The sequence below is a fragment of the Schistocerca americana genome, chromosome 8 (genome assembly GCF_021461395.2).
Source record: "Schistocerca americana isolate TAMUIC-IGC-003095 chromosome 8, iqSchAmer2.1, whole genome shotgun sequence".
NCBI classification, from domain to species: Eukaryota; Metazoa; Arthropoda; class Insecta; order Orthoptera; family Acrididae; genus Schistocerca; species Schistocerca americana.
This window is the reverse complement of record NC_060126.1, coordinates 324,910,892-324,925,774: the sequence shown is the minus strand read 5'-3', so window position 1 is coordinate 324,925,774 and position 14,883 is coordinate 324,910,892. Positions and strand designations below refer to the sequence as shown.

General features: G+C 40.5%; 1 protein-coding gene across 1 annotated transcript in view; it reads left to right on the top strand.

The window, feature by feature from the left end:
• Window positions 1-4,848: 4,848 nt before the first annotated feature.
• LOC124545808 (odorant receptor Or2-like) overlaps window positions 4,849-14,883 on the top strand; it is a 100,235-nt gene continuing 90,200 nt past the window's right edge. The window contains exon 1 of the mRNA XM_047124754.1: window positions 4,849-5,651. Within this exon, the coding sequence (XP_046980710.1) occupies window positions 4,849-5,651 (803 nt within the window). The remainder of the gene's footprint in view (window positions 5,652-14,883) is intronic.

Genomic DNA, 14,883 nt, shown 5'->3' with positions numbered 1-14,883 from the left:
CTTGAACTGTTGTATAGTCGATCGCTGTTGGCAAGCGGGGTGCACTCAGCCCTTCTGAGGCAAATTGAGGAGCTACTTGATTGAAAAGTAGCGTCTCCAATCTCGTAAACTGACATACGGCCGGGAGAGCGGTGTGATGACCACATGCCCCTCCATTTCCACATCCAGTGACGCCTGAGGGTTAAGGATGACATGGCGGCAGGTCGGTCCCTTTGGGCACTCATGGCCTGTTAGGGCGGAGTGTAGTTTTAGTTGAAAGTGGTGCAACTATAAACAACACCTGGAACGAACACTTACAAAGAATGAACTATAGACTACCTCCTCAACTAGTATTAACTTATGAACTAGCATCAAGAAGATATGTTGGATGATCTAAGAAGAGAAGGACAGGCGATATGTGTAGACGGAACAGTCTCATGGTCCAATCCATGAGATGTATAAGAAGAAGAAAAATAAAACTACAGCAAAGATTAGATTACTATTTTGAGTATAGCCACCAGTAGACTTTCCTAAAAGGAATGACATTCATTTCCATAAGAGCTGTTACTACTTTTTGGTGAGGGTGACAGCAAGTTATATTCGGGGTGGAAAGGAGGAGCAGCGTCACAACACAAGTCAAAATCTGTAGCCTCTCTCCCTACTCAGTACCGAACGCAGGAATCGACCCTGAGGCGGACTGCAGGTGGTAGACCGACGTATAAAGCTGCAGTAAACCAGTCTTATGACTGAAGATCACGGCAACATTGCCGTTGGGTCAATGAATGTGTGTGCAGACGATTCGACGTAATAAATGATTGATCGTTTGAAAGAAAATGATATTGAATGTAGCTTAACAACTTATCTGATAGAACGTCCAAAATGAGCAAACAGTGCGCTATTGTTTATTGGCATCGACAAAGTCAACTGATGAGTAAAATATTAGTAGTGCAGAAGCAGTAGAACAGAAGTAGTCCTCCACTGTTATTACTGCTACAACCACTAGTACTGCTACTACTCCATTGTAGTAGAAGTAGTACTATCAGTAGTACAAGGAGGCTACTACTACTACTACTACACGTAAGTCTGAAGCGATTTTAGCAAAAGCACAACTGTTGACGACGTAACTCCTAATTAGTAGCATTTGTGATAATCTGGGGTACTGTTGGTCGTTCGTTGTCTTACTTGTATTTTCTTGCACTCAGTGGGCAATGGGGAAGTCCTCGACTGTTCAAATTCCAAGAAATATGCTCGCTCTAATTTTCCAAGTTTTTCTGTATGAAACTATTTCCTGAATAGCAATTAAACTGCTATCGTGACTTTGTTTGACAAAGTAAAAGGAAAATTAGTTGTGACATTTATGGAAATGAATGTTATTGTAAGTCTATTATCACGGTTACGATGAGTTTAGAAAGAGATAGAACACTGGAATAGGATCTTTCTCGATGTATACTGTCTTTTCTTGCCTTCACTCAACACAGTAAAAATACTACACTGTAACGTGTTTCCCCATAAATAAATAGTTATCAATACCAAGGACAATAAAATAATATGATCAATGCACACCAGAATAATTGCCTTCAATCTTTGTACGCAAAATGCTGACCTGATTGCACAATACAGTAATTCGTGTCTTGCTAGGAGAACGTCTGATGATAGAACGTCCATTCAATTAGTCTTCCTCTAAGAGACTGAAATCAGAGAGCAAAACTATATGTGATGGCAAAGATTTAAATTACCCACTGTGGGTCTCTGGTGTAGCACATACCTCATAATATGTTTTATGTTAATTTAACGTATTTTCAGAAACATTTAATTGCGATACAAAATCCGCGAATCAGCAGACATTTTGGAAAACGATTGCTGGCCGTAATAGATTGAGCAATTTACTTTCTGTTGCCTCCTTACCACGTAGCTTATGGGTAAGATATAAACACGGTAGTAGATATAATGATACGTTATTTTCAGTTCTAAGCAAAAAGTCTTTGAAAAAACTGACACCCTGCATGAAAACATAAAAACTCGTAAACGTACTTCTTGACCAAATTCGTCAATGGCTGAGAGATGTTATACTGATGGACAAAAGTCTGTACAAGGAGCGAATGCTATCAATGAAAAGAGTCGCTGTGAATTTTTGTAAATACAGGTATTCGTGTTATAGAAAAGAAAAGACTGGATTTAAAAATGTCCTGTACATGATAACAATGATTTTTTTTGAACATTTCACGCCGAGTCCATTTCTACATTGGTCGTACAGCACCGGGACTTTCAATTGTCTTTCAAAACGCAAGGCCTCTCATGACAACAACTCATGACGACCGAAAATTATGAATATGAAAACTCCACTCAAATGCATCGCAACAGTGCATATAGCCGACGAAATTCTTAAAGAAAATGTATATGACTGCACCTGTAAACGAAACATATACGCAACAGCGCTTCATTAATCCCAGTGGCTACACTTCATCCGTACACCGCTATCTGCAAGGAAACATTTACACGATAACGCGATAACGGGATTTGCTATTAGCAATATCAGTTAGCTCGAAAAAGCTACACGATCCAAGTTAGCAAGAGAACGAATATTCGTCTTCTGAGCACGTCCTAGCTAATGTAGAAATGAAAGTGCGGCGGGAATATTGAACAGGCTTCTGCCACAGACGAAAGATGTTATGAGAGCTGGAAAGTAAAGAGCATTTGAAAAATAGAGTTCATGAACATAAATTTTTTACTATTTCTCTTTTGTAGCTGTTGTGGAAGAACGTAAGTCTGGTACCAACCTTAGCTAAGAAGTAATTTTATTTGTATGGCACTTGAAAGCGATGCTGATGTGTTTGATTAGTCGAAAACCGCTTTTTTAGTGGTTTAGAGCCAACGTAAATTCATGTGAAACTGGTGAAAGTTTACGATAGATATGGTCCATCATCTTAACAATTAATGGATGACTGAATTTTAATTTAGCAGTTCGACCACTTACTTTTAAGGTGTTCATAGCAAGGACGTTTAAAACTGCAGCCGCAGGCGAAAACATAAAGGAAGTTCGAATTGGGCTTCCACGTGATGGACGATCAAAGTTTGTGATATAGGTGATGGCACAGGATACCAAAACACAGATAACGGGATATTTTACTCGAATAATTAGTAGTGAGGAAGCTTCGAGAGCTACAGTTTGTTTAATGCAGAGAATGAGTAAATGTGGAAACTAATTTCTTCGAAACATTTGGAGCCGTTTAAAAACAATGCATCTTTTTTATTCACAGGTTTGCTGCCGTGGATGATAGAAACCAAACGGTAAAACAGTAGTCAGGCAGTGACGTCGCAGCTAACAAATTGGATTCCTTTCCATTATTTCCTTGGAAAGGGAAACCACAAGCAGCAAAAACTATGCATGTTTTTTATACTAAGTTCGAAAAAAATTAAATAATTAATCTCATTAGAAAAGTACAATACCAAATGAAAACCGAGGTATTTGAAGATAGTAGTTACTTATTTCTTTTCCCATCCAAGGAAACTGTCACTGAGAAATGTTTTCTATCTTGTGACGTAGTTACGACAGCCGTCGATGAGTATGTCGTCTTCCATACGCATATTTGAGGGATGGAATCTCCTCACAAGAATAACGCTGGACAGGTACATTCGCCTGAGAGTAGATCATGCTGAAAAATAATTTGTTCTTCTACACGAAATAATTATTATCGCTCTTCCACCTCGCCTAATTTTTTCTTTTCTTCGTACTGAAGACTGCAGGTTTCCAGAATTATCTGAATGTCTCATTTCTCTTGGAAATTGTAGCATCTGGACGTGGGAAGTGAAACTTATGCTGTAACATGATTCTGTGTTCCTATTGCTGCAAACGCTTGTTAGAGGACGATGCCACTCGAACTTGTTGCTGGATGTATTAGACATAATCATATTCTGGGAATAACGATGTACTAAAAACGCTATACGTTCAGTGACTTTGATTGGTAATCATGAAAATTATAAACGACAAATTTGTCTCTGTTTCGCATACAACTTTCCTCATCATAAGTTTACTTTGTTGTGAAATTTAAAGCCGCTACGAAGCTGAACGTAAACGTAGTGTTAATCAAACTTCTAGAGTTGCTCTTGTGCCATGACGATACTCAGTTCTTCAGAACAGCCAGGTACTAGAGCAGTTTCGGTTATGGCTTTCTCAGGAGGTGTAAGTCTGTGCTTGCAACGAAGTAATCAGTAATCATGCTTTCTCATCATCACGGACAGTGCGTACTGCCGTGTACTCATACATATTGTCACATAGCAGCAATTCCTTCGCATAGTGTTCTGTATTCCCTTTTGAACAAAATTGTTAAGTATTTTATTTTTTTACTTTTCGTTTTTGTGGAGATGTACATTAATTCAGCAGCTTTTTGTCTTCCATCTCGTAACATAAAACAGACGGAGATAAGTCTAACGGAATGAGGGACATGCAGCTTTTAAATATGTCGATTTATAGCTTTATAAATGCAGTAACTGATACCTGGGAACTCCTATTACTTATTGATACTGTCGTACTACGTCGGTTTGCATTATGCAACTGAGAAGAGGGTAAAAGTCGAAGAAATTAAATAATTCAGATATAGATGCTATTGTGCTGCTGGATAATTTAAATCTCATCTCAAACTCAGTAATTTCTGGGACCCACCTGCCATGAATATCTATACACAGGCTACTTTCAATTCGACTGGATTACGACAATGAGTGATCTGAAGTTTTCAACAGTATTTCACACTCCCCACTCCTCCGTCTAGCGTTGGGAAGGAAGCAGTTCAGTCGCTGGTCATTCACTACAAGGCTGGTACCGACCCCAGGCAAATACAAGAGGTGGTGGTAGCAGATCATACGGTTAATTCAATGGGCAGTGGACGACCAGCGGGTGAGCCACTCTCCTGGCCCTCCAGCGGACGATCGGTCCTCAAGCTCAACATACGTCACCTATGGCTCTTCGGAGTGTGGCCGTTAAGTAATTCCCGTCTTTTCGACCTGTACGTCGTCTTCGTTTTCGCGCTGGGCGTCTGGAACTTCGTGGAAGCTTCGCTGGCTGTCTTCTTCAGCTGGGGAGATTTCGAGGCCACAACATTGGTGCTAACCAATACCTTTACCATGTGCAGCGGCACTTTCAAGTTGGTCTTCTTCACACGAGACCGACAGCGGTACAACAGTATGGCTCGTTCCGTCGATTCGCTGATGTTGGCCCAGAGGGAGCAGTACTCCAGCGATCCTGCGCTGGAGAATATCGTTCAGAGGTCCCGCAGGAGAGCGACTCGCCTCACGTTGGGCCTGCTGCTCTTCTTAGCTTCACAATGCCTCCTGTGGTTCCCAATGCCTCTAATCGCTCACCCCGGTGAGCGGCGCCTGCCCTTCGCGCAGCATCCCTGGGACAACACCACCAGCTACTACCAGCTGTCCTACGTCATCCAGTGCGTGACGGGCACGTGGATGGCCGATGTCAGCATCGGCGTGGACTGCCTGTTCGCGACCATCATGATACTGGTAGCTTCACAGCTAGAGGTGCTCGCGCTGAGGATCAAGAAGCTGAGGGTGGACCAGAGTGGAGCAGGTGAACTTCACCGAATGCAGAGCGCATCTCCCGTCGTTCACGACAAAATGTACAGCGACCTTTGCCTTTGCATCGAAAGTCATCAGGAAATACTCAGGTACGTTACACTCAAATGTATTCGACCTACGCGTGATGTGAACGCTTTCGTAGTTTCAATACTGTGTGCTATGTCGGACTGTGCTAGGAACCATCTAAAGTGGAAACAGCCACTCTGTTTAGAATCAACAACAACAGAAAGCTGACTGGAATGGCAGGAAAAAAGAGAGACATATAGTAGGTAATCTTAAAGTTCAGCTTCGATTATAAACCAGTCGATTTTTAAAAAGATGGAGAGATCACGTTAAACTTTCACGACCTGCTTCATATGAGCGCTTTCAAACCAAGAGCAATGTAAGTAGTAATTATGTTCGTGTCTGTGCACAAAAAGATTTTTGAAACTCACGGAGTATGTGTCTGCCACAGCTTCGTTGAACCTCCATTCTACATATTGTGCAAGGATTCGAATAATCTTCGAATCGGAATTTAAATGCAGACTCTCATACGTACATACTACGCAAGTCTCGAGATGATAACAGAAAAAACTGAGCAGAAACAGATCTTTACGCCATAAACAGTCTATAAAATGGCGTGTAGAAGTTGTGTATTTGTAGTTACTAAAACAAAACATCATTGATCACTAATTGTTCCGAGTAAACAACTTGATTATCTGAGTGATTTACTAGTTTCCTTTGTTGTGGTCGTAGAGGAAATGGAACAAACCCGAAGCATCTGGATTTATGACACTGGACATATAGTCGTAAAGTGGAAAGCTCAGATCCCAGTCACGCCGTTGTTATTTACGCATTCACATTTTCCACATCACTTAGAGCAGATGAAGCAATGTTTCCTTCGATCTCAGTGGCCTGTTCCTTCCCACATACCCATCCAACAGCGGTGGCGCTCTGTCTGTATAGAACTCAATGTCTAACCATACTGTTATGTCTAACGTTTTATTTTTAGCAAATGAGCTGGCCATACATGCCTTCCCCTCGGCCCACCTCATCTTCCAGAGAAGCCAGATCGTGCAAAAGAGGAGGAGGGACTAGATATTGAACTATGGGGTGTAATTCGTATTACTCAGAAACTTAGAGTTTTTCACGTGCAAAAACCATTGAAACAAGTGAATGTAATTAGAAGACCTAGAAATATGTTCACGAAAAAAAAAGTAATAAAATTAGAAGCTTATGGATTTCTAATCTCCCAAGCAACCACCGCAGTTTTTCAGTCAATGTAACAGCTTTTTGTATGGCACACAGCGTCTCGTGATTAACCTACATCGGAACTGCAGACAAGAAAGCCTATATAATAATATTTCGCCAACATTTGTCTTACGCGTAGGTGACCTCTTCATCGTACAACAAACTTCACTGTGTATGCGGAGCCTGAGGGAAGAGTTTTCTCGCATCACCGTGAATTTGTTTTTCGCACCATATTAGTACGCAACTGCAGTCTGAATTTGAACTGTTTCAATATGCTCGATCAACGCAGCGACAGTGGGTATGAGGTTCACTGCATATGCGTTCTCATCGAAAGAGAAAGTCGGCGGAGCTATGGTGCAGCCTTACGGGAAACTGAGTACTAAAACGTTTTCAGAAACGAATGAAAAATTTTGTGACTTAAAATGTGCCCTACGTAACAGGCCACACCCACTAACTGAGCAAGTATATACATTTTCAGCATAAGTCTCAAATATTTTGTTTCAGGTCAAGTAGTCGATAATTTGAAACAAAGGTTATGAGCATTTACGTGGTAAACCACTGAGTTGATTGACTAGACCACTGTGTTAGCACACGCTACAAGGACTTAAGACAAGTGGACAATAATTCTGTACGACAAATGATTCGTCTTGTAGGGCCGTACTACCTGAGGATTATTCATCTATTTATCTATTTATGTGGGTTTTCTCAGTTACCAATTAATGTGACGCATTTATGTCACTGGACTCGCATTAGAGAGGACGTCCATTCTTATTGCTGTTCGGACATTCAGATTTAAGTTGTTTTGGTTTCCCTAAACCGCTTAAGCCGAATACTGGGAGGAAATCTTTGGGAAATACATGCCTCAGTCCCTTCTCTTCTTTTCCCGAACCAGTCTTGTGCTGTGACTCCAGTGGCTTCGTCATTAACAGGCATTTACACGAAATGTTCCTTCTCTCAGTGTCCTGTACATTTTTTGTTCCAACCCTGGGTACTTACTGTTGCACACGAAGTCTTTGCTTATCAATTGACATTTTTGTGCCTTAGAAACACAAGCGCAATCTCCGGTGAAGCTGACGGGGAAGGAGATTAGGCGTGTTATTTTTTAAACTGAACAACCGCAGGATTTACTTTATGTAATGGGATGGGTGGGAAGGAAGTGATAAGGTGCTGGGCCAAAATTACCTTACACATTTTGCTGTGAATAATGTATTACGCAGAAATTCAAATTCCGATATTAAAACCGAAGAACCTTGTTGTAAATGCCACAGAGTGAACAAAACTTTTATGATATCGTGCTACAAAAAGTAACAGTCTAACACAATGTGATGGTGATCCACAAGAAACTATAAATTTTACAAATGACCTACAGATCAGGAAAAGAGGGTTTCAAAACAGGCATCAGTTTCGTAGAGTTTAAGTTCCATCTATATAAGTTAAAGCCTGAGTTAAAACATTTAGCTGCGCTTTCGTGACTAGACGTAACTCAATTGCCAAAGAATGAACTTGCAATTATCATACAAATTATTAAAATTTGTGAAGGTGTTACACCCAAGTTAATTGCAGTGAACAGACATTGAAAGGAACAACAATAATTACATGACTTCAGCTAGTGAACCCTTCCAGTTATAAAAATTAAATGCACAAATGCCAAATGACGTAAATCGTAGGTTCAAGACGGTTCAGATGGCTCTGAGCACTATGGGCCTTGGCCATCTAAATCGTAGGCACACAGTCTTTTCAAGTGGTATCTACCTATAGGAACTAATGCATCTCATTAGAAACAGTGATAGTTCCAAAAAAACGGTAGTGAAAAGCTTATTAGGACATAACGATTCTTTGTAACTAACTGAAAGAAAAAATTATCATTTGCAGCATGACAAATTACAACACTGTCTAGATTACAATACGACAAAATAAAGCCCAGATTACTTAACTTAAGAGCCTGGTTTCCAATAACAACACTCAGGTACAAGCCTCACCGTCAATTGGTTGCTCCGTGTGCTTTTAAGAAAATATCAGTCATCAAGGTGGCCTTTGCAATGCATCAACAAAGAACAACATTTGGGTTCAAATGGTTCAAATGGCGCTGAGCACTATGGGACTCAACTGCTGAGGTCATTAGTCCCCTAGAACTTAGAACTAGTTAAACCTAACTAACCTAAGGACATCACAAACATCCATGCCCGAGGCAGGATTCGAACCTGCGACCGTAGCGGTCTTGCGGTTCCAGACTACAGCGCCTTTAACCGCACGGCCACTTCGGCCGGCAACAACATTTGGGTTGAACATAGATTTGTTACAACAAACAAACAACATAACTATAACACAAGGGATAGCACTTATACACTTGTTACGGGCAGTAACAATTGATTTGAACGGTAACAAAACACGAGCGTCTTGAGGTCACGACACTGCTCAAACTTTGACGTCAGACTAAACATAGCTCGGCTCTAAGATGCGACCAGGACCCGGAAACTTCTCACTACATTCTGTAGAACTCTGTAGAAGGAAATCACCGGCACAGAGCTTAGCTCTCTAGATCATCTAGAATTATTACGGTGGCGACAGGATACCAGAGTAAGAACAACTGACAAGGATCTCTGCAATAGTCTGCCAGAATCTCAGCAATTCATGCAGACTCCGTAAGAGACCACTAAACAGAATTCCAAAATAACACAGAGCCTCCTGATCTGCTCTTCAGGATACTAATGAGCCCTTCGAGACACACGTGGCTGTAGGAGTGGTAACGCAGACCGCCGTACTACACAAGTAGCAGCCGCCTTTGACGCACTATAGCCTGCTGCCCCGGCACCTGTGGTCGCACACCGCACACCGCGTCACTCGCGACACCTCGCTGAAGACAACCACACAACCCACGGCGCTCTTCTCGAAGAGAACCCATGGCAACTTGCTCGAACCCAGATTGCCTCGCACTAGCTGCACGAGACATCTGCCGAGAAAATTTGGAGAGAAAAATCGAGTTATCCAAGAAATAGAAGACGCAGCCAAATCATCGCAAAAGAGTGCGATAAAAGCAAGCCGGACGGCTCACTCTAAATGATTTACGATAACTATGGAAAACCTAAATGTGGATGATTGAATACGGATCTATGGTCTACTCCACGCCAGTCCTCTGTATAGTTCCTTAACCACTATCACTGCATCACTCGATTCCTGTCTCGAAGGCATGATGCAGAGTATGGAGGATTAAGCTCCATCTCAGCCTGCTTGTGGTACGAGATCCGATACAGAGTGGAGGACAAACTCGAGGTATATCACAAAGTGACGTCTGAAGCAGCACTAGGGTTGTAAAAGTCTTTAGAAATAATACTAAAATCTTCTATGTCTTTACTTCATGTAAGTTCTTCTTCTGCTTCCTATACAAGTCAGTGTTTCGGTTCTTACGCTGGGATGATTTTCAGAAATACTTCACGAGGCTAATCCTTAAATTAGCAAAAATTAGGGTTAATTTATATGTTTTCTGTGAACCACCTCTCAAGACTGAGGATTATCTTTGTTGGTTCTCTAGCATTCACCAAATTACTAACGCCGAAAGATCCAAATACTTTCTGACATCAAAATCCAAGAGGGCGGAATCCTAGGAATTGGGAAAGTTAATAATGCGGGATGGCACTTATGGGAGATTTACAAATGAAAGAAGTTACTGGAAAGAAATTCTAAAAATGCGCAACATTGTGAGCATTAAAAAAAGTCTACAAAGTCAATGATGGTACAGGTTTGCTTTGGACCCCTCCTCTGCCCTCTCCACTCTCCAGTCAGAACCTGGTATCCTACTTGTTATTGGTACATTGAAGAGCCAAAGAAATTGGTACACTTGCCTAATATCGCGTAGTGCCCTCGCGAGCATTCAGAACTGCAGAAACACCATGTGGAATGGACTCGACTAATGTCTGAAGTAGTGCTGGAGGGAACTGACACCATGAATCCTGCCAGGCGGTCCATAAATTCGTAAGATTAATAGGGTGTGGATTTTCCTTCTGAACAGCACGTTGCAAGGCTTTCCAGATATGCTCAATAATGTTCGGGTCTGGGGAGTTTGGTCGACAGCGGAAGTGTTTAAACTCAGAAGAATGTTCCTGGAGCCATTGTGCAGCAATGAAGGACGCTTGGGTTATCGCATGGTCCTCCTGGAATTGCCAAAGTCCGTCGGAATGCACAATGGACATGAATGGATGCAGGTGATCAGACAGGATGCTTACGTACGTGTCACGATGGGTCCCGCATCATTACAACTGCACATGCCCCACACAATTACAGACCCTCCACCAACTTGAACATTCCCCTTCTGACATTCAGGGTCCACGTATTCATGATGGTGTCTCCATACCCATACATGTCCATCCACTCGATACAATTTGAAACGAGACTCGCCCGATCAAGCAACATGTTTCCAGTTATGAACAGTCCAGTGTCGGTGTTGATGGGCCCCGATGAGGCGTAAAGCTTTGCGTCCAGCAGTTATCAAGGGTACACGAGTGAGCTTTCGGCTCCGAAACCCCATGTCGATGAAGTTTCTTTGAATTTTTCGTACGCTGACACTTTTTGATGGCGCAGCATTGAAATCAGCAGCAGTTTTCGGAAGGGTTGCACTACTGTCCCGTTGAACGATTCTTTTCAGTCGTCATTGGTCTCGTTCTTGCAGGATCTTTCTCCAGCCGCAGCAGTGTCGGAGATTTTATGTTTTACCTGATTCCTGATATTCATGGTACACTCGTGAAATGATCGTACCAGGAAATCCCCACTTCTTCGCAACCTTGGAGATACTGTGTCCCATCACTCGTGCGCACCATGTTCAAACTCACTTAAATCATGGTGACTTGCCCTTGTAACAATAATAAGCGATCTAACAACTCCGTCAGACAGTTGTCGTCTTATATAGACGTTGCCGGCAGGAGCGCCGTATTCTGCCTGTTTACATATCGCTGTATTTTAATACACATGCCTATAGCAGTTCCTTTGGCGCTTCATTGTAGGAAGAAGCCACTGACATTCAGGTAATTAGTACACATTAAAATAAAAACCATCTCTGTTGCTAATATGCTAGTACACAAGCTAGCACTGTGGTATTAGATATATGCATGTTTTCTCATTTCATTTTGTCCCATTTAACTGGAATGATGCACAGCGACACAAGGCTGGCTTTTGCTAATTTTGTATAAAGTAATTGAGTGAATATTTTTTTTTAATTTTCGGTCATCCACAAGTAATGTAGCGAATCAATATACGAAATACAATATTCATTGCGCCTCTTACCATGACTTAGTGAGGATATACGAGTATTATTCTCAATTTCAAACTTTAATCCAGTTGTGCCTAGTGTTGCTTACAACTAATCCTGCCAGGAATTGTCAGAAGACGAGAAGATGAACTTCAGCTCCCCGTCAAAATCAATGAATAAAAGTGTAAAACAATAATATATAGTTTCGTATCATTGCTTTATACAGGTATTAATGAGACATTGTTCTCAGTTTCAGATGAAATTCAAGCTGTCGCTAATGTTGGTTACAAAAAAGACTCATCAGGCTTTGTCAGAGGAGAGATACATATGGTTCAAGAGGAATTTACTGTACATTAACTTGCAACAGACCCACTTCCCAGAGATTGGGACTACTTCTCCGAAACAATACAAATGAATGCATTAGAAACAACTTATTCATGAAAATAGGAGCTGGAGAAGAAGATGGTGATTATGATGAGCAATATGAAGAGTAGATAGAAGAAGGGGAAGATGGCGATGATGATGATGACAACGATGATTATAATGCTTTCAATGAAGAAGAAGAAGAAGAAGAAGAAGAGGATATGAACCTGGTAGAGGGATTAGTATTCTTGCTAACTTCAGTAGTGGTGGGCAGTAATGCAATGGTAATGATGTACTATCTGTTGAAGAGGAACTTCGAGAAGAGTCGATTATCACAAGAGGTCGCAAAAAATAAAGTGTGATACTGGTTCGTTTCATATGAGAGCAATATATCCTACCTAGATTGGGATGATGACGGAACCATGCGAATGCTTTTGTGATGTTCTCAGTGTGGTGCACTTTAGGCTGCAGAGTTCCAGCTCACTTTAATGTTAGGTGTGTGTAAGTGAATTATATACAGACAAATTAGGGGTGGAAATACTTATTTTGCTTGCAGCGATTAAAGCTGTAAGCTAGGACAGCAGCAGAGCTCATATGTAACCAACTATTACCTATTTAGATGAATTTAGTGCCATCGATCTACTGTCATCTGCTAATCTGTTCTTCATTTAAGTAGTACCAAGAAGTGAACTGTGTGTACTGTAATAAGCAATACAGACACTTTATGTGCGAAATATTTAATTTGAAGAACCACTGAGTTGGCAAAGTGTGCTAAATGCTACTTACAGTAAAACTTTATTTTTGTTCGAATTTTCCTAGAGATCCTGGCACATCACGATAATCTTCCCTGTTGCATATATCTTAATAGTTTACAGAGACACTTCAGAAATATTTAGTTTGAAGGTCCATATAGCTTGACAGTGTGGTACGCCTATCTAACTTGTAGCGTAAACGAAAGCTGCTGAACCTAATAATTGTTATCAGTATTGCCGATATGCAAGCTACATGCATTTAATACATAGTACAGACAGTTTAGATGAAGAGACATTCAGTTTGCTTGCAAGGTGTGTAAAATCCTGCATACTACACAATAAATAATTATATTTATTCTCGAGAAATCCCCTGTGAAACCGTCTTTGGAGATGTTACATCTCTCTGTTGCTGTCTTGGGTCGTCACACGAGTGTTTATAAATGGAGCATATGGTTTTACAATTTAAGTGATAGATTACAAGAAAACACCTTCTTTCTTCTTGATCCCCAGAAATTGTGACGTCCAAGTTGTTGTAGTTTTATTAGATTTTCGGATACTTCATTACAGTTTGCACAAGCCATAGTTCTGAATGCAGGAGTTTGATCAGTCAGTAGTAACTTTTGCCTTCGACTGTAATTTTTCTAGTGATGCATTATCTTCCCTTCTAAGCTGGTGATGAAAAACATTTTTTTATGTAAGTACCCTCATCAGACTGGATATACTTCGCATATTTAGACACAGCGGAAACCGAAACATTATCTTGTATTGCTGACACATTTCTGCAGACACTTGTGGCCTTCAACAAAAGTCATACATGAGGTAAAATAATTAATATAATTCTAATTCTATGGTACTGCTTTTTGTACATAAACTCAGTCTGGCCTCAATCATTTGCAATAATATTTTCCAATTATATTTTCGTAGTGTTGCATTATCTTCACTCTCTAATCCATTAACACATATTTAATAGTTCACAATATGTTCCCTAAATACTAAATTTAAAGATATATGTGGAAATAACATTATCATGCCTTATGTTGACATTGTGATCATTGACATAAACATTGAATTTTTTTCATTGTTGATATATCTTGAAAACGTTTTAGAGTATTGCGATATTTGGTAATCATCATAGATGTGGAAACTAATCATTTAGACCGAACCTCAAAGGCTTTAACAAGTGCAGCCATCTGTTAAGGGCAATAAGAAACTGGTGACATAAATCAGCAGATGATTTCATTTCGAGTTTTCAGGTTTTGCAAGATAGTATTTAAAGTAAACTCATGCTTGACAATAATGCAGTATTGATTACATATTACTAATTCCTTTATTAAATCTTACAAGCGAATATTTGTTTTCAGTTGTTTCCTAATGAAAATTACCCGTGTGACAGGTGTGTCAGTCCATAAAAGTTTCTTTACAGACAGTAAAGCAAACATTGTTCATCATTTATTACGTAATTCAGATACTTTTATGTAGTGTTGATAAGTGTTTCAGGTATTTTTGAAGATGGAGCTACCCATAATTAACTTTTTCATTGTAATGGTTTTAAAAATAGTAGGCTCTGATTGGACGATGTGAAAGGGAGATCTTTTAAAAAATAATCCATGTCGTTCAGATACTTATGAGCACAGCCTCGATGGAACCCATTTTCAATTTGCTCTTTTATTTTCTTTGTTTAAAATACTGGACTCTGAAGGAGAGGAGAGTGAGGTGTGACGAGGAGAGAAGAAAGAG